The 26,655-nt window shown below is 37.9% G+C and overlaps 2 protein-coding genes across 2 annotated transcripts in view; one reads left to right on the top strand and one right to left on the bottom strand.

The window, feature by feature from the left end:
- FBXO33 (F-box protein 33) overlaps positions 1-11,446 on the top strand; it is a 44,868-nt gene extending 33,422 nt beyond the window's left edge. The window contains exons 5-6 of the transcript XR_002074327.2: positions 11,109-11,204; positions 11,310-11,446. The gene's annotated coding sequence lies outside the window, so the exon portion shown is untranslated. The remainder of the gene's footprint in view (positions 1-11,108; positions 11,205-11,309) is intronic.
- A 6,011-nt stretch (positions 11,447-17,457) lies between these two features.
- MIA2 (MIA SH3 domain ER export factor 2) overlaps positions 17,458-26,655 on the bottom strand; it is a 108,201-nt gene continuing 99,003 nt past the window's right edge. Inside the window, 4 exon segments of the mRNA XM_019426083.2 lie at positions 17,458-18,025; positions 19,102-19,336; positions 20,203-20,261; positions 25,227-25,349. Of these exon segments, the coding sequence (XP_019281628.2) occupies positions 17,859-18,025; positions 19,102-19,336; positions 20,203-20,261; positions 25,227-25,349 (584 nt within the window). The 3' untranslated portion in view covers positions 17,458-17,858.

Here is a 26,655-nt window from a genome sequence, read left to right as displayed (position 1 = left end):
CTAGAAAAAACTGGAGGGGGGGGGGGTTATTGTTTGATTATATAATTGATGAGAAAAAAAAATGCAGAGGATTGGGGGTAAAATACTAAATTTGTATAGAACTTTCAAATAAAATGTCAAATGTTTTAACTGGTAACCTCTTAAAACTTTTAATAGTGCCATCAATGAGAAACACCCCACAAATAGGTGATAATTTTTAAACTTTTTTTTCACAACCATTCAAAACCTTATGCAGCTAAAATTATACTTAAATCTAACAACCCTAAACATAATAATGGTAAATGTAATGTTGAGATTTCTTGTAATGTGAATTAATTCAAATTCAAGTGATTTTTTTTCACTGAGGTATTTCAAAATAATGACGAAGCTCTAATTTGTAGTCTCCCACACGTAACCCTGCAGCTAGTTTAGTGACCACTGAGAGCACACACCAGGCACAGACAGAAAATAGCTGATTTATATGCAAGCAGTTAGAAACCTGCAGGGAGCCCTCCTCCCACACCTGAGCTTCCAAGCCCCTCACAGCCAACCGGCTACATCCGGGGTTTCACACCTGGGCTTCCAACCTGCTCCATGGACACTTGGGACATACTTCTCTCACAGCTTCATAGACACTCCTTGCCCTTGATGGACAAATAGAGCCTCTGCATCACACAGGCGAGTAGTGAGTACCCGAGTCCACTCTCTATCCAGGACACACTGTCAGACCCGGCTCCACTCTAGCTGTACGCCAAGAAGAAAATGAAAGCATCAGGAGGCAACCAGCCAGGGCTCCTAGCCACCCCAGAACTCAGCCTGGAAGGGCATCACTCTGGTACAGTCTACTAGCTAGCCTGGGCTGCTGGTTGTGAAAAGAAAATGGGAGGTATACTGTGAACAAATTTTCAGTTGAATCATCCTTCCTGTCTGAAAGATAACAAATTTACACAAATGAGGGCAATAAAATGCCAAGTGTTGACAAGGAAGAGGGAAACACATTTGGAACCTGAATATCCACTTTAAAGAGCAAATTTGAGGGGTGCCTGGGTGGCTCAGTGGGTTAAGCATCTGACTTTGGCTCAGGTCATGAGCTCACAGTCTGTGAGTTCGAGCCCCACATCAGGCTCTGTGCTGACAGCTCAGAGCCTGGAGCCTGCTTCGGATTCTGTCTCTCTCTCTCTCTCTCCACCCCTCCCCTCCACCCCTCCCCTGCTCATGCTGTCTCTCTCTGTCTCAAAAATAAATATTTAAAAAATATTAATTAATTAAGAGCAAATTCACAGTATCTTGTAAAGTTGAAGTTGCCTTTGCCCTATGACCCAGGAATATCACTTCTAGATACATTCTCTAACACCACCAACCATGGGCTCAGACACAGTGCTTCTGTGGACTTACAGCCCCGGCCTGACCTTCCTTCAGCCCTCCTGACCCAGAAACTAGAACTGCTGCATGACCCACATGCTTTGAAAGTCTCCTGCCTGCACCAGCACCTGGACTCCCACTGCCTGTCCGGAGTGTGTGCACACTGGCCCTGTTGATCCCAAGGGTCACTCGTGGGGCTGCCATCACCTGGCCCACCCACTGGCCCTGAAGGCCTCCCATCTCTGTCACCCTGACTCCGACTACATACTGGTTGCCGTTTGCCTGCTCCCCACGTGCAGCATGGACAGAGAACTTCTCTGCTGTCCCAGGGGCTGAACCACACTCTCACCAAGAAGGGCTGAACACCCCCCTACTCCAAGGTCGTCCTACCATGAGGGCCCACCCTCAGACCTAGGGGGCCATACAGAGTTTCTTTATACTCTTTTATCATATAATATCGTATAATTCTTTGTATTAAGCTTTCCCTGTTTACTGTGTGGTTTGTCTCCCTGATTTCACCCAGACTGCTACATAACCGTTCCAATTATCCCGCAGCTTTTTACACAAATATAATATACTTTTGTTAATGAGTCTTTCATGGATTATTTTCTGCAACAAAAATATAGGGGCATCTGGGTGGCGCAGTCAGTTAAGCATCCAACTCTTGGTTTCAGCTCAGGTCATGATCGCACAGTTCATGGGATCGAGCCCCACATCAGGCTCTGTGCTGACATGATGGAGCTTGCTTGGGATTCTGTCTCTGGCTCTCTCTGCCCCTCCCCTGCTCGCTCTCAATCTCTCTCAAAAATTAATAAACATTTAATACATATACATATATATATATATAATTTAACATGTATAATTTTAGAAAGCTCTGTTAACCTTTTTCTCCTACATTTAGCTTTTATACATAATAAATGCATAAGTAATCAAAAATATAAGTTTAAATTGGTATAACTTATCAGAACTGTGTCTTTTCTAAGTAAGTTCTAGGTCCAACATGGGGCTTGACCTCAACCACAAGATCAAGAGTTGCATGCTCTACCAACTGAGCCAGCCAAGCCCCCCAGAACTGTATTTCTTAATGAATGAGGCTGGAGTTTTTTGGTGGGTTTTTTGGGGTTTTTTGTTTTTTTCCAGTTCATACTCCATGGATGGATGTTACTTGCTCCTGAAATGAGTCAGGTCCAACATCAATTCCATTACCTATTTTTCATTTTTATAAACACAAGTACTGAAACATCTTTTTCCCATAATTAAGGAGATGGGAAGACAAAAAGTTTTGTTACAGCAGTGGCACTCATTCTTCAAAGTCCTAAAATTTTAAGACCAAAAAAACACAGTGAAATATCATCAAAAATTATTTTAGGGGTACTTGGCTGGCTCAGTCAGTAAAGCATGTGACTCTTGATGTTAGTGTCATGAGTTCAAGCCCCGCATTGGGCACAAAGCTTACCTTAAAAAAAATTGGGGGTGCCTGGGTGGCTTAGTTAAGTATCCAACTTAGGCTCAGGTCACGATCCCACAGTTTGTGAGTTTGAGCCCTGCATCAGGCTCTGTGCTGACAGCTCAGAGCCTGGAGCCTGCTTCAGATTCTGTGTCTCCTCTGCCCCTCTCTGGTTCTTGTTCTGTCTCTCTCAAAAATAAACATTTTTAAAAAAATTTTTAACTGAAAAAGAATGTTTTTAATTAAAATTCTTTTAGATAAGTCAATCAGTTGAAAGAAATCATTAGAGTTATTTACTTTCTCAGTACTGACACCAATATTTCAAATAGTCTCTCTAGAGTTTCAAAGGTTTGTACACCTTAGTATGACACATCATAGTGACATTAGAACCACATTAAAGGTATGTGTTTCTTTTGTAAAATGGGAGAAGAATAACTGCAAAAGGGAGGGTAGGAAAAAGAACCTGCATCTTCTTCATAAATTCATCCTTGGGAAGAACATCTCTGGAAGAGAATACACACTGAAGATAAAATGCTGGCAACTTTCCCAAAAGCATACTACTTGGAAATTCTTTGCATACTCAGAGGGATGTACCCATTTGAAAACTACAGCTCTAGAGAACTACTGCTTATACGACAAAGAAACAAATACTAAGATGCTTATTTCCACATATTTACAATGAAAAATCAGCAGCAACCTAATGTCCATTAATAAGAGAATGAATTTGTTGTGCATATCCAGAGTGGAATACTATACAGCAGTGAAAAAGAACTAGCTAGATCTACATTTATTAGTATGGATGATCTCAAAATAATATTGAGTGAAAAAAACCAACAGCTGAAGGATACATGTAATGATGATATTGATGTACATTTTTTAAAGGCAAGAAAAATAAATCATATTATACATAAACACATTTAACTGGAAAAAAAAACATTCACATCCTCTTTACAAGAGTGCTCACCTCTGGGGCATGAGAGCAAGAATTGGTATGGGCATGAGGGCAACTGCATCTGTGACATTTTTTCTTGAAAAAAAATATATAGTAAATGCTAAGTTTGCTCTATCTAGGTAGTAAGTAAAAGGGAATTCATTATATTATTTTCTTTCTTGTCTGTATTTTTAAAATATTTATAATTGAAAATGTCAGTATGACCCAAATTACCAATAAATGCATGTTTACTATTGATTTGGCTCATGATCTGGCCAAGTCTAAAATGTGACCAAGGCAAGACAGAATATAGCCTCTCTCTCACTCATGGATGAATGCATCACAGTAAGATGAAAGAGGCTCAAATCTCTACTGAGAGTTTAAAGTCTAGGTTAGGTTGTAAGCAGAATGTTTTAATATGTCACTGCAATCAATATTTCAATTTAAAGCACTATTCTCTTTAGAGTAATTCTTATTTAATACAGGCATTAAATAAAACAACTTCAGCTATTTGGAGTATAGCCAAGGATCCAGAAGTACGTATAAAACCCTTGTGGGAAAGGCGCCTGGGTGGCTCAGTCAGTTGAGCAACCAATACTTGATTTTGGCTAAGGTCATGATCTCTGGGTCATGGGATAGAGTCCCACATCAGGCTCTGAGCTGACAGCACAGAGCCTGCTTGGGATTCTCTCTCTCTCTGTCCCTCCCCCACCATATGCTCAGCCTCTCTCTCAAAACAACAACGAAAAACAAACAAAAAAACCTTGTGACCTTGTGGGAACAAGCTACTCCCTGCACTAAAGCTTAAAGGCATCCCATCAGAAAAGCCACTTCCACTTCCTTTTAGCTCGTTTATTCTTACTTCCAGAATAACTCTAATAAGACTATTCATCTCATTTCTCAGACCGTAGCAGATTAGATGTGGAGGAAAGGAGTGACTCTGAAAAGGAACAGAAGTTTATACACCTGAAAAGAGAACATAACTAATCTAAAGTCATTTTGGAGGAACTTGAAACAGACTCAAATACCCCTGTAATAAGCTTGAAATACATGGCAGTGATAAATATGTCATAACCCTGAACCAATAGGAAAATGTATTATCTTCAGAACATCTGTATAGTAAGTTAGTGGAACATTTAGTACATTTCAGGAAGGTTTTCACACAACATAGTTAAAAGTGTGTGTTTAAAAGAATGGACTTTAATCAAAAATATTCATTTAAGTGAAACTTTCTGAGAAAACATTGATTAAATTAGCTAGGAAACAAGATGACATGTGCTGAATAACTGTTGTGTGCCAACCACTGTAATAACCACCTCACTAGAAAGCACTCTACTTAATCCTCACAGCGACCCTGTAGTACATATCACACCTATTTCACATATGAGTAAATGGAGGCACAAAAAGGTTAAGAATCTTGTCCAAGGTCATAAAACTAGTCGGTGGTAGACCAATATTTGAACCCAAATAGAACCCCCTATATTATACAACTTCTATTCTAACACTCTTAAATAATATAACCATACTGTTATTTGGCAGACAACACAGTTTTTCAACTTAGTTTTTCAAAAACATAGATATTACATTTTTTGAAGCTCCATATTCTCCATGCCCAGTATTGTTGTTGTATTTCCTGAACTGTGTTAACCACCCTTGGTGTATTTCAGCATGTGTGTGCGTATTCACCAGTCTAGTGACTCACAAATCAACAGAATAATTCATGCAGGAGGTACATGAATTTATGTCTAGCACATATGAAGTGTGGTGTGTATGTGTGAAAAGATCTGAAAATGCAAAGAATAGAATGTGAAAATGTAAACTATAGAATCTATGTGTATAATTTTCTTTTACTCTTATTTTCAATAAGAAACATTATACAATTAATATATGGTTAGCCTACCTACTAGCAAGAGACAAGCAGGATAAAATCTATCACTACCTTGTAACTGTAATTATTTCTGGAAGCTAAGAACTCTAGTTACTTGGGAATGAATATATATATTATTCAATATATTAAATATTTTATCCAATATATATATTGAATATATAAACACAGTTAATATAATGTTTATAAGGGACCAAAATTATATATTGTTTATATACTGTGTATATTTATATAAAAAATAGAGAGAGAGAATATACAAACATAGCTAAGATAATATTTGTAAAGGACCAAAATATGGTCTGTTAACTGACTTGAACATGTTTTCTACTAAATTAGTAAAATCAACAGACTATTTTGACATTTTACAATCCAAAGGGTCATCAAATTAACAGATCTAAATTTTTCAGACTAACGTTTTTAGATTAATGTTGTTACAATGTCCATACAACCCAAAGTGATCTATAGATTCAGTGCGATTCCTATTCAAAATTCCAATGGCATTTTCCATAGAAATAGAAAAAAATAAATCCTAAAATTTCTATGAAACCACAAAAGACTCCAAATGGCCAAAGGAATCTTGAGAAAGAACAAACCTGGAGGCATCACACTTCCTGACTTCAAACTATATTACCAAGCTGTAATAAACAATCAGTAAAGTTTTGGCATACAAACAAACACATATTCCAAAGTAACAAAATAGAGAACCCGGAAATAAACACATCCATATATGGTCAATTAAGTTTCCACAAAGGCACCAAGAATATACAATGGGGAAAAGGCAGTCTCGTCAATAAATATTACCTGGAAAACTGGATACTCACATGGAAACAAGTAAAACTGGACCTCTATCTAATACCATATATAAAAATCAACTCAAAATGGATTAACAACTTGCACATAAACCTGAAATCATAAAACTCCGAGAAGAAAACATAGTTGGGGGTAAGCTCCTTGACACTGGTCAGGCAGTATTTTAGGTCTGACACCAAAGCAAAAGCAATAAAAGTAAAAATAAACAAGTGGAACTACATCAAACTAAATAGCTTATGTATAGCAAGGAACCCATCAACAAAATGAAAAGGCAACTTACGGAATGAAAGAAAATAGTTGTAAACCATGTATCTAAAAAGGGGTTAATATCCAAAATATACAAGGAACTCATACAGCTCAACAGCAAAAAAACAAATAACCCAATTAAGAAATGGGCAGAGAGGGGCGACTAGGTGGCTCAGTCGGTTAAGCATCTGACTTCAGCTCAGGTCACAATCTTGCGGTTCATGAGTTCGAGCCCCGCGTCAGGCTCTGGGCTGATGGCTCATCAGAGCCTGGAGCCTGCTTCCGATTCTGTTTCTCCCTCTCTCTCTGCCCCTCCCCCGTTCATGCTCTCTCTCTGCCTCAAAAATAAATAAACGTTACAAAAAAAAAAAAAAAAAGAAATGGGCAGAGAATCGGAACAGACATTTTTTCCAAAGAAGACATACCAATGACCAACAAGTATATAAAAACATATAACACATCACTAATCATCATGGAAATGCAAATCAAAACTGCAATGATACCACCTGTTATCTATTATCAAAAAAGACAAGAGATAACAAATGCTGGTGAAGATATAGATAATAGGGAACCTTGTACACGTTGGTGGGAATGTAAACTGGTATGGCTACTATGGAAAAATAACATGGAAGTTCCTCAAAAAATTAAAAGCAAAACTACTATATGATCCAGCAATCCCACTTAAGGGTATATACCTAAAGGAAATGAAATCAGTAGCTTCAAGAGATACTTGCATTCCAATGTTCATTGCAGAGCATTATTTACAATAGCCAAGACACTATAATGTGGAAACTAAGTGTTCATTGATAGATGAATAAATTGTGGCATATGTACAATGGAATATTTTTCAGCTCTAAAAAAAGAAATCTTTCCATTTGCAACAACTTGGATGAACCTGGAGGGCATTATGCTAATTGAAATAAGTGGGAAAACAGAAACAGAGAGTAGAATGATCACTGTCAGGGGTTGGGGGTTGGGAAAATAGGAAGAGGCTGTTTAAAGGGTATAAACTTTTAGTTATAAGATGATTTAAGGCACCACATGGTGAACAGAGTTCATAATACTGTATTTTATAAGTGAAATTTACTACAAAAGGCCCCGAATAGCCAAAGTAATTTTGAAGAAGAAGACCAAAGCGGGAGGCATCACAATCCCAGACTTTAGCCTCTACTACAAAGCTGTCATCATCAAGACAGCATGGTATTGGCACAAAAACAGACACATAAACCAATGGAATAGAATAGAAACCCCAGAACTAGACCCACAAACGTATGGCCAACTCATCTTTGACAAAGCAGGAAAGAACATCCAATGGAAAAAAGACAGTCTCTTTAAAAAATGGTGCTGGGAGAACTGGACAGCAACATGCAGAAGGATGAAACTAGACCACTTTCTCACTCCATTCACAAAAATTAACTCAAAATGGATAAAGGACCTGAATGTGAGACAGGAAACCATCAAAACCCTAGAGGAGAAAGCAGGAAAAGACCTCTCTGACCTCAGTCGTAGCAATCTCTTACTCAACACATCCCCAAAGGCAAGGGAATTAAAAGCAAAAATGAATTACTGGGACCTTATGAAGATAAAAAGCTTCTGCACAGCAAAAGAAACAACCAACAAAACTAAAAGGCAACCAACGGAATGGGAAAAGATATTTGCAAATGACATATCGGACAAAGGGCTAGTATCCAAAATCTATAAAGAGCTCACCAAACTCCACACCCGAAAAACAAATAACCCAGTGAAGAAATGGGAAGAAAACATGAATAGACACTTCCTAAAGAAGACATCCAGATGGCCAACAGGCACATGAAAAGATGCTCAACGTCGCTCCTCATCAGGGAAATACAAATCAAAACCACACTCAGATATCACCTCACGCCAGTCAGAGTGGCCAAAATGAACAAATCAGGAGACTATAGATGCTGGAGAGGATGTGGAGGAACGGGAACCCTCTTGCACTGTTGGTGGGAATGCAAATTGGTGCAGCCACTCTGGAAAACAGTGTGGAGGTTCCTCAGAAAATTAAAAATAGACCTACCCTATGACCCAGCAATAGCACTGCTAGGAATTTACCCAAGGGATACAGGAGTACTGATGCATAGGGGCACTTGTACCCCAATGTTTATAGCAGCACTCTCAACAATAGCCAAATTATGGAAAGAGCCTAAATGTCCATCAACTGATGAATGGATAAATTGTGGTTTATATACACAACGGAGTACTACAGGGCAATGAGAAAGAACAAAATATGGCCCTTTGTAGCAATGTGGATGGAACTAGAGAGTGTGATGCTAAGTGAAATAAGCCATACAGAGAAAGACAGATACCATATGTTTTCACTCTTACGTGGATCCTGAGAAACTTGACAGAAACCCATGGGGGAGGGGAAGGAAAAAAAAAAAAAAAAAAGAGGTTAGAGTGGGAGAGAGCCAAAGCATAAGAGACTCTTAAAAACTGAGAACAAACTGAGGGTTGATGGGGGGTGGGAGGGAAGGGAGGGAGGGTGATGGGTACTGGGGAGTACACCTTTTGGGATGAGCACTGGGTGTTGTATGGAAACCATTTTGACAATAAATTTCATATATTGAAAAAAAATAAAATAAAATAAAATATTTAGATAACAAAAAAAAAAAAAAAGAAATTTACTAAAAGAGTAGAACTTAAGAGTTCTCACACAAGGGCGCCTGGGTGGCTCAGTCAGTTAAGTATCTGACGGGACATGATCTCATGGTTCAGGAGTTTAAGCCCCCCATCAGGCTCTGCACTGAGAGCATGGAGCCTGCTTAGGATTCTCTCTCTCCCGCTCTCTCTCTCTCTCTGCCTCTCTCTCTGCCCCTCTCTCTCTCTTCCTCAAAATAAATAAACATTAAAAAAAGTTTTAAATCCTCAATTTGTTCTAGCAACCACATCATACTATTGTGCTAGATACATACTATGCTCCATTAACTTAAAATTCATGCATCCTTGACATAGGTACTACCAAAACAATTCCTGAGCTCTGAAAATACTTCACACCTATCCTGCACCAATATTTTTTTTACATTTTCCACACAAAGGTGAGTAGTATACAGCAAGTTGGAAACCTTAAAAAAAAAAAAAAAGCTTTCTAGAAAAGAGGTGCAAGATTGTTCCTGTGTGTAATAGACCCTATTGTTTCTGCCTGCCCAGCAATCCATACAGAACCCTTCTTCTAACAGAAAATTTATTCCATGTAATGCAGACTGGGATTATCCTGTCCAACAAAAGGAGAGAGCTCCTGATCCCATCCTCCAACCACAAAACACTGGTTTGGAAATGAAACTTTACTCCAAGGCAGAAAAGTAAGAGCCATCTCCAGGAACTCTGCTGGAAATTTCAAAATAAAGGCTATCTCTCTTCCTGGGATTTTAAACACTAACTATTGCATCCATATAAATCTAAAGATGCTGCAACTACATGGGCAGATAATATCTCTGGGAATAAAACTAACAGAGAAAAGTGGAGCTAAGAGATTAGAAGAGAAAGACCACATTTTGATGACATAATTTAAGCCACTGGATATAACTGTGAAATTCTCAGTTACACAAACCAGCATTTATTCCATTGATTTTTCTCAAACTCGTTTCAGTTGCATTTGTCTTACAAGCAAGAAACATAATACAATGTAGTAAGCTTAACTGTTCTTTACAGACAGTTATCAGAGAGCTCCCATATTCCACCAAAAAACACACCATCTCTTTTGTAGCACTTATATCAAATTGTCCAAGTAGCTGCTACTTGGGAAAAAAAAAAAAAAATAGGAAGCTTAGTTTGCAAAGGTTATAAGGCTAGATGCTTTTTTAAATAGATTCATAGTAAACCCTGAACCACACCTGAAGCAGAATAAAAATCATCAAGTATACTCACAAAATAATTTGTATCATCTTAATCATGTCTACAAACTGTCTGGCTTTAAAAAGAAAAAACTTTTTTTTTTTCAACTAACCTGGTTCCAAAGAATGTGATCTCCTTTCCTCTTAACAATCCTCTGTCCCCAGTCCCAAATTCTGGCCCCAGAATATATTTTAGGAATATATCCCTAAAAAATTATCCTAAATCTAGTGGGGTAAAGATATTATGCAGAAAGATATTAAACTTTCATTATTTAATTCTTTAAAAATTCTAAAAAAAAAAAAAAACAGATTAAGCGTTCAACAAGAAAAGAATAGTCAAGTAAACTATATTCACAAAAAGGAAAGTAAAACAACCATTAAAAATGATTTTACAAAGACTAATAAAAATTATTTATATTAGATTACAGTTAAGAATATAAAGTTATAGACACACATAATTACAATAATACAAAAGATATGTGAAGGGTAAAAAGACTGAAGGAAGTACAACATAAATGCAAAAAGTGGTTTTGCTTTGGTGGGTGGTGACCTTGGACTTTCTTGTGCTTTTGACCATTTTAACTTTTCTTATAGGACCATGTATTCTACTGAATTTTCTACTGAAATTTTCCACTGAAAAAAATCAGAACGTCAAAGTGGAAGAAAAAGTTATCCAAACAGGACCAAAAGGTATTCTTTCCTGAAATGTCCAAGCTTACTGCCTATCAGTCCAAAATAACAAATACTCAGTCCACTATCTTGAACTCTGACCTACTCCTTTAACTATCCTTGCAGATGGTGACAACAGCAACAATAGAAAACTTAAGCTTCAAGGTAACAGACTAAGCACGTCCATTTACACCACCTGCCCTTCAAGGCCCCACTGAAATAAACACAAAGAAGAGCCAAGGGAAATAGACCCCCATAAAGATGAAAAGAATAAAAGAGGTCACCAACAAATGATGTTTCAAAATTTTCTGGGGGACAAAAGAACAGATGGGATTAGGTTGGGGGATAAAATAGGTCAAGAAAGCTACAGCCTAGAATCTGTTATCAGGGGCTGAGAGTCAGTATGCCTGATAGAGTCTGAAGATGGGCTCAGAGCCAGTTAGTATACTGTGTACACAACTGGGGTATGAATGTGAAAATAGGGAGATTACCTGAAGATCTGAACAAAGATCACCTAAAAGTTGGTACTACCATTTCCCTGCACAACCCCAAGCACAAGGCAGTGAGCCAGGACTGGTCTCCAGCTAAAATACTAGAGAGATACTCCCTAAAGAAATTAAGCCATTTGGAACAAGCAAAACTTCTAGAGTGAATGGCGGTACCCTAGATGAAGGAAGCCCTTCTAATTCTGTTATCTGGAGGACCTACACCCAATTAGCCAGCTCCCTATCAGTCATCCTAAGGAAAAGCCTGTCAGTCACAGATTCTGTCTCCACCCCCACCCTCCATCTCCCACCACCTGTCCCAACACACACAAAGATCTCCCAGGAAGAAACCAAACAAGAAAACTATCCTTTGTTGCACAGTAAGAGTTATGTATAAGCTAGCATCAGCCAACCAGTTCGTCTTCAAACTCAAGGCTAACCAAGTATATAAGGAGAAAAAGCCCAAGATAAATAAGAATTATTAACCCTAGAGAAAAGAAATAAATCAGAAAAACACTTTTAAGAAACCTCTAATTTACAACAGAGAAACTCAAAAGATTAGATCTTCACAAAAAGGACAGGATCTATGAAAAAAGTAGAAAATAGAATTTAAAATGTTCTCAAAGAGTAATGATTGCTGAAAACAAAAACTTTTATGTGAAAGATTGGAAAATATACTTGAGAAAATTTTCCAGGAAAAAAAAAGAGAGAGGGGGGTAGGGAAAGAGATGAAAAATTTGAGAGAAAAAGTAAAAAAGGAACTTACCAAAAAAAAAAAAAAAAAAAAAAAATCATCCCAGGGCGCCTGGGTGGCTCAGTCAGTTAAGCAGCCGACTTCGGCTCAGGTTGTGATCTCAAGGTCCGTGAGTTCGAGCCCCGCGTCGGGCTCTATGCTGATGGCTCAGAGCCTGGAGCCTGCTTCCAATTCTGTGTCTCCCTCTCTCTCTGACCCTCCCCCGTTCATGCTCTGTCTCTGTCTCAAAAATAAATAAACGTTAAAAAAAAAAAAAAAATCCCAGAGTTTTGGGACACACATCTTCATAGTTTAAGTGCCTAACACAATGTGGCAGCCAGGAGTACACCAGTCATATCCCGCCTTCAAGAGAGAAACTGCTGCAAGTACCGTCAGCTGCCGGCCTCTAGCTGCTGCACCTTCAGCATTCACACCAAGATCGGGTTCTCTCTAGGGGTGCTCCCACCCAGGAACAGAACATGCAAGGGTCCTAGAGCAGAGCCATTCCTTCCCAGTGAGGGACTCCTCTAACCAGGCAATCTTTGTCCTGGGGATTGCCATGGGCCCAGCTCGGGCTCTCCTGGAGCTGCACTAGAATCAGAGGCTCTTCCTACACACCCCTCCTTCCTTCCCTCCTCTCCTCTTCACAGATGTCAATCTGAATCACAATCTGAAAGGTTCTCTCCACCTAATTCTGCACTATCTCCCCTTAATCCTTCACAGGTGTTCTCCTTCAATAAATCTCTTCAATGTCTAATTCCATCTTGGAATCTGCTCAGAGGACCTGGACTAGCCAGAAATGAGTGAAAAAAGGCTCACATGTAGATGCAATCTGTGGTTTTTAGAACACCAAAGATAGGGGTGCCTGGGTGGCTCAGTCGGTTGAGTGTCCGACTTCGGCTCAGGTCATGATCTCGCAGTCTGTGAGTTCGAGCCCCACGCCGGGTTCTGTGCTGACAGCTCAGAGCCTGGAGCCTGCTTCGGATTCTGTGTCTCCCTCTCTCTCTCTGTCCCTCGCCCACTCATGCTGGGTCTCTCTCTGTCAAAAATAAACAACAACAAAAAAAACACCAAAGATAAAGAAAAAAACCTAAAAAGTTTTATAAGAAAAAATCAGGTTACCAACAAAGACAACAGAATCAAAAAAATTTTTAAGTTTATTTTTATTTATTTTGAGAGATAGAGGAGCAAGCAGGGAAGGGACACAGAGAGAGAGAGAGAGAGAGAGAGAGAGAGAGAGAGAGAAACAGAATCGCAAGCAAACTCTGTGCCGTCAGTACAGAGCCTGACACAGGCCTCAAACTCACAAACTGTGAGATCATAACCTGAGCTGAAAGCAAGAGTCGGACGCTTAACTGACTGAACCACCCAGGCATCCTCAGAATCAAATTTCCTTCAGACCTCTCGGCAGCAACAATGGATGTTAAAAAAAAGAACACTATACTGATATTAACTGGTACTAAAATGATGTTAAAAGAACAATGTATTCAAAATTCTGACTTAGAATTCTATACCGGTATAAACAACAAAAAAGGGAGTGGAGGGTTGAGATTTTAGGCATGAGGAAGATTCAGATTTCATATTCCCTATGTCCTTTTTAAGGAAATAACTTGAGAGTGAACTCTAGCAAAACACTTAAATTTAAAAAACAAAAACAAAAAACCCCAGCAAGATAGAGGCTCTATGAAACAGAGGAGTAATTCCAAGAAATCAGCAAAAAGGCAGGCTCTGTTCATAGGCCTAGAAATCAGCCTGGTTTGCAACAGGAGGACAAAGGACTCCAAGACTAAAATGTTTAAAAAGAAAACAGGGGCACCTGGGTGGCTTAGTTGGTTAGGGTAAGTGTCTGACTTCGGCTCAGGTCATGATCTCATGGTCCATGGGTTTGAGCCCTGAGTCAGGTTCTGTGCTGACAGCTCAGACCCTGGATCCTGCTTCAGATTCTGTGTCTCCCTCTCTCTCTCTGTCCTTCCTCTGCTCGTGTTCTGTCTGTCTGTCTCTCTCTCTCTCTCAAAAGTAAACATTTAAAAAAATTTTTTTAATAAAAAGTACAAATAGTAAAACACACAACAGAAAAGACATGAAGAATTTTTTAATTAACACATGATAATGGCAAATAATATGAGGGAGAGAAAAAAAGAAGGGAGAGAGAGGACTTGGCTCAAGTATAAAGTTAACCAAAATATGTCATTATTTTAGGCTATTATTGATAAACACAGGAAAAGAGAGTGGGGTAAGAAAAAAATCACTCATTGACCTTGATATTTAAGAATATTCTCTTAAGGGTGACCCAGAAATGATACTGGGATTCACAGAGAAGGAAATGTAAACTTAATACATAATTTGGCCTGATAGTAAACAATATTTAAATAATGATAATGATGTAAATGCTGTTTATTTTGAATTTTAGTTCAACTATGGACCAAGTATAGAAGATGGTTATGCTTGTAGGCATATTATTATTAGCAACCCTGAAAATATAATGTATAGCTAAAAGAAAATAGGATTTTGACCAGAGTTGGGGAAGTGGGGAGAGGAATAAAGGAAAAAACTATTAACAAAGGTTTAATTTAAAATTACAAAGGTAACAACAGACAACTTTAACTTGAAGAGGAAAGGAGAATGGGAATAGCAAGAGTGTGTGGGAAGTCCTAATTTTTCACCTCAAGGAATCAATACATGAACTGATAAATGTAATAAATCAAGTTGATAAATCAAGGATCAGAGGCATAAGCATACCTTCTAAAATTCTAAAACCACCAGAATTAAATAGGAAAAAAGAATTAAAAGAGAGCCTAACTAGGAAATATAATTGGGAAAAAGAAATAAATGGGAGAAAACTTGCTATTCATCCTAAAATACTATTATTTGATTTATCCCCATTTGGTTACAGTTCTTTAATTAAAAAATATTTTAAAGCTAAATATGTTCATTTACTCTGGAACCCCAAAGTATTCTAAACTACTCAGCCCATATCAAGTCTTTCTGTCTTCTACCGTGCTCTCAACTGTTCTCCTTGCCTCCTCTATGATTTTGCTTCTTCACTTTATTGCTGTTCTCTCTCATGTTTGATTTGCCCTCTCTTCTCTCTTCTCTTCTGTCTTAAGTCAAAATAGTTCTCCATCCTGGTGCAAACAAAAAAGTTCCACTTGAATGGAATGTTCTCCATCACTATTGTTTCTCTTTTTCCTTTGACTTTACAAATTTCCAAGTAGTCTAGAGACACCTGGGTGGCTCAGTCAGCTAAGCGTCTGACTTCGGCTCTCTGTATGATCTCACAGTTCGTGAGTTCAAGCCCTGTGTCTTAGCGCAGAGCCTGCTTCAGATTCTGTGTCTCCCTCTCTCTCTCTGCCACTCCCCTACTTGTGCTTTCTCTTTCAAAAATAATAAATAAGCATTAAAAAAAAGTAATCTATTTCCCCTAAAACCTGGCTTTTAAACACTAAGTGTAATGATAGTCTTATAGTCCTCAATCTTCATAATACTTTATCCAAACAATTCATTTCATGAAGCCTTTCTGTTTAGCCCTTTTTCCTAAGGCGAAGGTGAGAATGGAGAGGAAGTAGAAATACCTCACAAGAAGTGTTCCAGAGAACACCTGGGGAAATGCTGGCACGAAGGGTTCCAATACAAGTACAGATTGCTTTGTTCAAGAACATTTAATCTTTAGAAAACAGATGAACATAAGGGGAAAAAAGCAAAAATAATATAAAAACAGTATGGGACAAAACATAAGAGACTCTTACATATAGAGAACAGAGGGTTGCTGGAGGGATTGTGGGTGGGGGGATGGGTAAATGGGCAAGGGGCATTAAGGAAGACACTTGTCAGGATGAGCACTGGGTGTTATACGCAGGGGATGAATCACTGGATTCTACTCCTGAAATCATTATTGCACTATATGCAAACTAACTTGGATGTAAATTAAAAAAAAAAAAGAATATTTAATCTTCTGTGTTTTGGCACTGAAGAAAACTTCCAAGTAAACAACTAAACTAAAATCAACCAGCTTCTAGGGGCGCCTGGGTGGCACAGTCGGTTAAGCGTCCGACTTCAGCCAGGTCACGATCTCGCGGTCCGTGAGTTCGAGCCCCGCGTCAGGCTCTGGGCTGATGGCTCGGAGCCTGGAGCCTGTTTCCGCTTCTGTGTCTCCCTCTCTCTCTGCCCCTCCCCCGTTCATGCTCTGTCTCTCTCTGTCCCAAAAATAAAAAATAAAAAAAAAAACGTTGAAAAAAAAAAATTAAAAAAAAATAAAATAAAATCAACCAGCTTCTCAACGTAAGTGTTGTAATATTTATTAGCTATACTTATCTTTCCTTTCATAATCATATTAATGCGCACGAAGACTAATAATAGAATACAAACCTGAGTTAAGGAAACATTGAAAAGATATTAAACTGAGTCCCAATACAATATTCCTATAGTGAATTTCAACATTCCCCACTAAAAACAGTAAATATCTTACAAATTAAAAGAAAAGCAAGCCAGAAAGAAAACTGTACAGGATGCTACTGAGTGAACTGTGAACACCCAGTGAACTGAGTGAAGATCCAAATTCTAAAAACTTACCATTAAACAATATCCCAGTTTTCTTTGAAATATAATCAACGTTGAGGCACCTGGGTGGCTCAGTTGGTTAAGCATCAGACGACAGTTCAGGCCATGATTTCACACTTCCCGGGTTCGAGCCCCACGTGGGGCTCTGCGCTGACAGCTCAGCCCCTGGAGCCTTTGGATTGGAGCTTTGGATTGTGTCTCCCTCTCTCTCTGTCCCTCCCCGGCTTGTGCGCGCTCTCTCGCTCTCAAAAATAAATAAAACTTTAAAATACATATATAATCAATGTTGACTTTTAAGTGTATTAACCTGTTGCTTTGGTCATTCATGTTCACTTCGAAGAAAGAGTGCACATTCTTGGTAAGATAATCAAATGGGCAAAACCCATATAAAGCACTAGTTTTGAGCCCCAAAGCTATTGGGAAAAGTGAAAAAACTAACTTAGGGAGTCATATTTAGGGAAAACTAGCTGATTTTATTATTATCAATACCAAACAAGTCTTTAAGTCAATTAAAATTTATTTAATTAAGCATAAAGTTACTTTCACATTTGTCTACAACCATAGTAAATACAGTTCTTGGCAAAAAGACACAGTCTTTGGAGTTTAAAACATCCCCAACTGCAAGATTACATATATAAAACTCCCATTATTGTTTATGTGATAGTGAATTCATTAATCAAATTAAAATAATTATACTATCTAGAATAAAATAAAAAGGAAATAATTTACTCATAAGATTCATATTTAAATCATCTTTATTTACAAAATACTATCCTGAGAATTAAAATTCCATTAAGCTTCAATTTGAGCAAAAGTATAATTACTTAAGTAACAGCAGTTACTTAAACTGAAAATGAGAGAGAAGTCAAAATTACTTTTGAAGAGAGATCAAAAATATTGTCAAGTTTCTTGTTGTGGTTCTGGATGTTCAGTAGTAGGCTCATTTGAAGGTGGAATCAACCCTGATGGGAACTCACTTCTACTTTCTGGATGTGGGGGTGGGGGGAAAAATCCAGCTCTTGGGGGAAGATAATGAGGAAAACCTCTCGGTGCATAGACATTTCTCACTGTTCAAAGAGATTGGTAAAAGACATTTTTTAACTTTAAGCACCTGTACCGCAGCCCTAATAAGTGATTAGCTTATAACTTACAGTACCTATATTTATATTCAAAAAGTGACACTAGAATAATTATTTGAGCTAACAAATGAATTTTTACAACACTGAGAAAAAAACATACTCTCTCTCTTCAACTGCGTAGGATTGAAGGGAATATCATTAATTTTAGACAGTTTTAATTTTATGAAAACCTAACATCTTAACATTTTTGAAAAGAACAGAAATGATTTCAAAATATATAAACATTACTTTTAAAAGTTTTTATGTAATGTAATTTTCACCAGACTTAAAATTCAGATCAGTAATTTCCAATTCTAATTGGATATTATCCTAAAACATTTAGTTATATCAAAGACTGTCTTGGAATTCCCCAAAATTCACTTTAATTCACCTTAACCTTTAAAATAGAGGAGAAATAAGGTGAGAAATAACCATATCAGGCACATAACAACCTTCTGCCTAGTGTTTGGTAACCATGTATTTATTCTACAGAAACCTATAGTTCTAAACGGCAATGTATAGATATAAAAGCAAAAAAATGATTCCTTTTTTCTTATATGTGACGCTATGAAAAAATTTCAATGAATTCAACAATTAGTCCAAACATGATAAACATATTTTAGGTTTTAAATAAGTAGGACTACATAGGAACTACTTATGAAAAAGACTTTTAAAAACACTTTAGCCAGTAATTTTAATGTTGAAATATATGTTGTAATTATTTTTACTAATTGATGCAGTAACCAGTTTCTATCAAATAAGATATAAATAATTTTGGTCTTAACGTAAGACTGCTACAAAAGACCAATGATTTTCCCAATTACTGAAACACAGAGTAATTCCCATATCATTAGGATGAATCAAGTTGAAGCCTCATTACAGTCTACTAATAGTTGGCTACCTTCCCAATTTGAAGAATAACAGTATACTTGTGGTGAGAAAACTTAGTATATGAATAGGAAGTAGAATTATATCTTTGATTTACTCTATAAAACACATATTAAGTTCAAAGAAAAAAAACATACCTGCAAATGGAGGATGTGGTGGGCCAGGGAAATCCCTTGGTGGGAAAAAATCTCGGGGAGCTCCATACATGCTCCCTGGAGGAGGTGGAGGAAAAGGAGGACCTCTTCTCATGAAGGGGCCCCTTGTATCCATTGGAAACAATGGACCCCTGATTGGAGCAAGAGGTGGAGGAACAAAGCCAAGGCCAGTTGCTTCACTTTCGGCAGGGAGAGATGAATCAGGCACATTTAAATTCTATAACAAATTGACATACAGCAGTCACTAAAACAACAGCAAAATTTGCAGTAATGTTCCTGAAAACCTTAGGTTTAAAAGAAAGCACCTAGGCACCTCACCAGAAAGCAGTCTATAACAGTCTTAACAGTCCCCTGAGAAAGATTCAGTTTTCTACATCAGACTGATTTTTGCTATCACAAATATTAACTCAAAAAAAAACAGTTTTAACCAAAACAAAGTAATATTCTGGCTAAAGATAAAACAGAGAGGGTACCTGGAAGGCTCAGTCGGTTAAGCATCCAACTCTTGTTTGGGCTCAGGTCTTGATCTCACAATGTGAGATCAAGCCCCACAATGGGCTTGTGCTGACAATGTGGAGCCTGTTTGGTATTCTCTCTCTCCTGTCTCTCTGCCCTTCCCCCCATTCACACGCTCACTCTCTCAAAATAAATAAATAAATAAAACTTGAAAAAAAAGAAAAATAGTTGAAGAGTATCAAAATATACATTCTTTATCAAGCATATACTGAAAAAAAGAAAAGGTGTTTATATTTTCAACATAAAGTGACCAAAAGCAAAAATTGTAAACATAGTAACAAAAATATACTTTAAAACATTGAAATAAAAATCCAAGGGGGAAAAATCCAAATTCTCGTTTAACTTTAGTAAACTAAGATTCTAGTCTGTAAATTGTACATTTTCACCACAGAGTACAATCCAGAAAAGAAACAGCTATAATGCTATGCAGGAAGTATATATAGTTGTCAAAATGGGAGAAGTAGTTTTGTATCAACAACTATATTGCCAGCTAAATTTCTATTCTAGTAAACCAAGAGACTGGAAAGCTCCTGAATACATGGATAAAATTCCACTTTCAATACTTACACCAAGATCGTCTTTGCTATCATTTCTACTGGATTCCATTTCTGAAGACATTGGCCCATCTAAACATAAAAATTAAACCAATTAAAATACATAACTGTAGGGGGACCTGGGTGGCTCAGTCAGTTAGGCATCTTATTTCAGCTCAGGTCATGATCTCATGGTCTGTGAGTTCAAGCCCCGTGTCAGGCTCTGTGCTGACAGCTCACAGCCTGCTTCAGATTCTGTGTCTCCCTCTCTCTCTCTGCCCCTCCCCGCCTCATGTTCTGTCTCTCTCTGTCTCTGAAAAATGAATAAACCTTTAAAAAAAATTTTTTTTAATACATAACTGATCACTCCATTCCTAGAATACCTCCAGATCACAAAGAATTGATATTTCCCCACTCCCCCTGTCAGTACCTAAACCAGCCTGATACCAGCATCCTGCATTAGGGCTACAAGAACAGCTTCAGGACACTGGAAATTTTGGCACATTCAAAGTGCTGCAAAGGCACATGGCAGAGATTTTTGTGGCTTGTTCCTAGGCAACCCTGCTGTAAGAGCATCATAAGGAGATTTCTGGAAGGTAGCATCCCTCTCCCTTCTTCCTCCTTTCCTTCCTTTCCTTTCTCCCTCCCTCTCTTCTTCCCTCCTTCCTTTCACTATTTCATTCTACCTTCCTAATTCCTCCATCAGGTAACACAGACTAACATTTGAACTTAGCCATTATTTGAAATAAATGTTCCTGGACTTTGTTATCATCAAGAACTGCTCAGTCTATGAGAAGGTAAATTCAAACAACCCTCTTCTCTGACCACAACTACCTATCCTTGCCTAGCCTACTCATTTAGTTATTCTCACTACACCTGTTCTTGTCACTGAAGCTTCCAGTCCTTTGGTCTAACTCTTCAGTTTCCTCCTCTCCTCATTTTCTTCCCTAATTAACTGGACTTCAAAGTCCATCACTGCATCCAGTCATCAATGTCCTTACCCCACTGGCCATATTTTACATGTGCCTGACAATGTTCCAGCCCTAGATTAATCCAAGTCTCCGATTCCATTCTGCCTATACCTGAGCTATTTAGCACTTCTGAGGGTAAAATAAACCATAGATTTGTGTATAGATAGGCTCCACTCCAAGCTGATGGATTTCTAGCCACACTTTCAGCTGCTTAGTGATTAACTTTCTTTCTGTGTCTTCCACATGATGTTTCTCCTCAGCATTTTAAACCTCCATTCTCTTCAAACCTACTACACTAAGTCCCTTAGAAACTCCCTTAACTTTTTGTAATCAAACAAATAAAGGTATCAGCAACTATATTCCTATCATCTTTCCTCCTATTATCATGGAAAAGGATCCTTATAGATGATTTTTGACCCTGATTCTGTGCTCAGAATCCCACCCTTACAGCTTCCTCAGAGATCTTCCTCTCTGTTACCTCCCTCCTCCCTTTCAGCTAAACCCATTCTATTAGCAAGTCTCTCCCAACTACATGAGACAGAAAAATGAGACAGAAAAAGAAAATTCCCCTACAGCTATCCTTCCCTAATCAATAACTGTTCTATATATTGTTTGGAATGCCTCTCATTTTGTGCTGCTCACACTGCCATCTATTTACAACATCCACTACTCCACTGAAATTACTTTTGTGGAAAATTAAAAGACACTTTAGTCCTCTTTTTATATTATTTCTCATCCTTGTTGACTACTCTCTCCCTCTTTAAATCTTCTCAGCCTTCAATTTTTGTAATGGTACCCTTCTTTCTCTCTATCTGTCCTTGCTAATCACTCTTCAATCTCTTTGGTGGGCTCCACTACCTTAACATCCTTAACATCCTTAAATGGTGGTCTTCTCAGAGTTCTACCTCAGCCCTATTCTTTCATTCTCTTTTGAAAAATCCCATCCACTCCTACAGCTGTAATTTGATATATACTACTAATGATTTCCAGACATGTAATTCAGATCTAGATATTTCCCCTAGGACCGGAAAGCTTGAACTGCCTATTTGAATATTCATACAGGTGTATCACAGGTGTTGCTAATTTTTTAAGTTCAAAATGCAACTTATAATCTTTCTTGTCAAACTTGCTGCTGCTCCTTTTTCAATGAATGGCCCAGATGCCACAGCCAGGAACCTGGGCATCAGCCAAGACTCCTCGTCTCCCCCACAATCCCACATGCTTTCAATCCTAAATCCTCCTAATTCTATTTTCTCTAGGTCTGTTCACATCTATCTCTCCCCTCTGCTAAAACACCACCCTCACCCATGTAGATTCCTGTCACAGTCTCCTAAAAAGCTACCCTGCCTCCAATCTTGACTGCTCCCTCCAATCCATTCACATAATACAACGACAGTAATTTCTCTAAAATACAGATCTGATGATATTGTCATTTTTAAATCCTTTAATATGGTCCATTACCCTATGAATATGGCCCAAATTTTGACCAGCTTTGCAAGGCCATAAGAACTCTATGCACTGCTTAACCTTCTTACTACTTGTTTCAGTATTCCCTGACTCACACTCCATGTGGCAGCCATAATTTATTAGGATGTCTTAACTCTTCATAGCATCTTTAAAGATGCTATTCTCTTCTCCTAGAACATGATTGCCATTATTTTGATCCAACTAATTCTGGACCTTTAATTCTCAGCTTAAATGTACTCCAGGAAAATTCTAACTATCCCACACTCGAAACACCAATACCTCATCTTGGTAAGTGCCCCATATGGTCCCATAGCATTTTGTATTCATTACTTTGTTACTCTGTAGTGTAACTCCATATAGGTCTTTACTAGACCTCAAGTTATAAGGAATGCTGAGCTCTATTCACCACTGAAATACAGCAACTACCATAACACCTGTCAAATGGTAAGCTTTCTATAGACATTTAGTGCATCAAAAGTTAGATCCACTACCATCTCATTTCAATAATGGATAGGGATCAAGACCATGGCTCTGGACACAGACAAGCTTGAGTTCAAGTCTTGCCTCTGATACTTCCTACCTGAGCACCATTTTGAGACTTGATTTGTTCATCTATAAAATGAGACAATAGCGTCTACTTCATAGGTTCATTGTGAAGATTAAATAATTCACTTTCATTCAACAAATGTTTATGAGCACTAGTGCTAGTCAGATTTTAATATGTTTCAATCAGAACTCTCATCATTCTTCTCCATGTGACATATACTGACAAACCAATAATAATATTTATTATTATATATTTATAGAACTTTTACAAAAGTTTATACAGAACTTTTCTATTTACAAAGTACTTCAACACATATTAATTCACTTAACCTCATAAGACTTTGTCAAGTGATTAATATCTCAGTTTTATAACCATTATTCATCAATGACTTGAGCTCTTTTCTTTGTTTTTACTTATGCTGTTCATCATTACTGACACAGATCCCCACCTCTCAACCAACTTTTCAAATTCCCTCAAAAGCAGCTCAAATGCTACCTCCTTCATGGAGTTTTCCTTGATCCTTCAACTACATGAGAGTTCTCTCAGTGAACACAGCATATTTTCTAATGGAACGTACTATTCTGATCAGCATTAAAGATAAAGATTTCTTTCTCCGCATTTAATTACTAGCTTCTTACAAGCAGAAACTACATCTTATTATAATTACATTATCTGCCACATCATGTAGGGCACCTTCTAAATAGTAGTCACTTAAAAATTATCTGATTAATGGGATATTATTCAATAACAACAAAAAAAGGACATGTAAAAAATCTTAAATAGCATTAGTTTAAAAATAAATATTTAATCACATAATACTTTCACTCCATTAAGCTTGAATTAATGGGGGAAAACAATCTCAAAATCCAAAGAGTTAGAAAGAATTTATTTCATTATAACTAATAAGAGAAACTCCAGGCCATACATCTGCTTCTTTGCTTATTATTCAAAAGATTGATTTTCTACAATAAATAAAATTCCGTTTGCTGAGGAAACCTTCTACCAATAAATTTATTTTAACTTTCTATTTACTTTTCATTTTTTTAATGTTAAACAGTTCTGACTGATACACTGGATATATATATTTCCCGACTTCAGTGGTTTGCTGTGAGGTGGTTTAAGAAAAGAGTGCCTGGGGAGACTGAGTGGCTCACGTGGTTGAGTGACCAACTTTGGCTCAGGTCATGATCTCACAGTTCATGGGTTCGAGCCCTGAGTCAGGCTCTATGCTGACAGCTCAGAGCCTGGAGCCTGCTTTGGATTCTGTATCTCTTTCTCTCTCTGCCCCTCCCATGCTTGTGTTCTCTCAAAAATAAATAAATTTTTTTTTTTTTTAATTTTTTTTAAAAAGAGTGCCTGACAAACAGTAGGTTACTCAGTAAATGTTAGTTAAATCTATCTAAGTAAGAAATGACTAAATAAGGTAACTGGTTAAACCAGCAACAGAGCATGCATCCAAATTATTTTTCTGGTGGATTTTCACATATCCATTTACACTAGCTTACCCTCCCTGATTACAAAACAGGATACATGTAAGTGGACTGGAAAAATTTTTATAATTAATCATGGAATAGAGTAAAATTTGCCATCAGAGGTACATATAGTAGACCCATTACAATAGTGCCCAAACCAAACATTAACATATATGCAGATGCCATGGGTACAAACAATATATCAAGAAACATAAAACTAGAAAGTTTTCAGGAAAGATTTTGGCATTTAGAGCTATTGGAGGTAGGGGCACCTGGGTGGCTAAGTCCATTGAGTGTCCGACTTCAGCTCAGGTCATGATCTCATGGTTCATGAGTTTGAGCCCCCATGTCGGCCTCTCTGCTGAAAGCTCAGAGCCTGGAGCCTGCTTCAGATTCTCTGTCTTCCTCTCTCTCTGACCCTTCCCCACTCGTTCTGTCTCTCTCTCTCTCTCTCTCTCTCTCAAAAATAAACATTAAAAAAAATTTTTTTTTTAAAAAGAGCTATTAGAGGTAGCAGTTACTAGTCCTTTTTTCAGCTCCCAATTCTTTAGTGTGCCATCATTATTAAAAAACACATACACATACACAAAGTATTTCTTACCCAATTTATCCAAAGATGGCATATTAAAACTTCTGAGTTCTGCTGGTCCAGACAGTCTACCAGAATTAGAATAAAATCTGTCTTGCCTTTGTGGAGGAAGAGATGGATCAGGATATGGTTGGCCTAGAAAATAAGTTTTTAAAATATTTTCATCAATATAAAAATAAATCAAGTTTACTTACGTTTAATATATTGAATATAGACATTTCTCTTGCTTCCTAAAAATTGACCTATATTCTTGGTAGACAATAGTAAGTAATTTTAGGAAAATTATTTACTAAAGGCAATAACTTTACCTTTGTAGTAAACACAATTATAATATGCTACTCTAGATTTTGAAAGTTTCACTTCAGTGAAGGAAGTAAATACATCAAAATATCAAAAACATCACTGAGAAGATCGCTACTGACAAAGAAAAAAGAGAGTATGTTGTAAGCATATCAAGAAATTTAGCAGAATAGACGATGATAAAAGAAATAGTCACCAAAGCAAGAAGTATTATTCAGAGGTCATCAAGGATGAAATTTTTAGTAACTTCAGTATTTTGGAATTTAGCATCCCTCCAAAATGAAAGGGGAAGATCTCTCACTCAAGAGATGAATGGAAGGTTCACAATGCTCACATTAAGGACACCTAGACAGACACAAATCTGGGCACAGACTCTGACTCAGGTGCTTCTACAGCTAACCACCTTTGCCCCCAGGTGTCACTTATGATAACAAAATGATCATTCCTGGGTCCATTCTTGAAAAAATATAAGTAGTCCATCTCATCTTGGCTAGGCAATGGCAGATTTCTATACATTAGGTATGATATGCCCAACTCCAAAAATAAGAGGAAAGTCAAAGGGGGTAAATTATGTGACTCTCTCTTATCCAGATGGATAAGGAAAAACAGCTGCAAATTGCCTTCCATGACTATTCTAAGCAGCAATTCATAATCCGAACTCCATACAATGTTGGATAGGTCACCCCTCATCTGACTCAGCCACAAGGGACCTTACTGACACACCTCTCCCACACAAAGCCATGAAAACCACTTGGCATCAACCAGAGTTAATAGAATTATATTTAATGAGCTCCCAAGGGTCAAAGGATGTGCATTAGGAGAGAAAGATCTGGACAGTCTCAGGCTCATTTCCTCCCCCTTTCAGAATCTTAGCAAAAAGCTGTCTCTATCAGTCTGAATTAGCCCAGTGAAAAGAAAGGCCAATATAACCAATGAGATCTAAAAGGAGTTTTCCCTGGGGCGCCTGAGTGGCTCAGTCGGTTAAGCGTCCGACTTCAGCTCAGGTCACGATCTCGCGGTCCGTGAGTTCGAGCCCCGCGTCAGGCTCTGGGCTGATGGCTCAGAGCCTGGAGCCTGTTTCAGATTCTGTGTCTCCCTCTCTCTGCCCCTCCCCCATTCATGCTCTGTCTCTCTCTGTCTC

The sequence above is a fragment of the Panthera pardus genome, unplaced genomic scaffold (assembly GCF_024362965.1).
Source record: "Panthera pardus isolate Hobbes unplaced genomic scaffold, ASM2436296v1 HiC_scaffold_24, whole genome shotgun sequence".
Classification (NCBI taxonomy): domain Eukaryota; kingdom Metazoa; phylum Chordata; class Mammalia; order Carnivora; family Felidae; genus Panthera; species Panthera pardus.
Note: the sequence above shows the minus strand (reverse complement) of the source record. Positions and strands in the feature narration are given on the sequence as shown.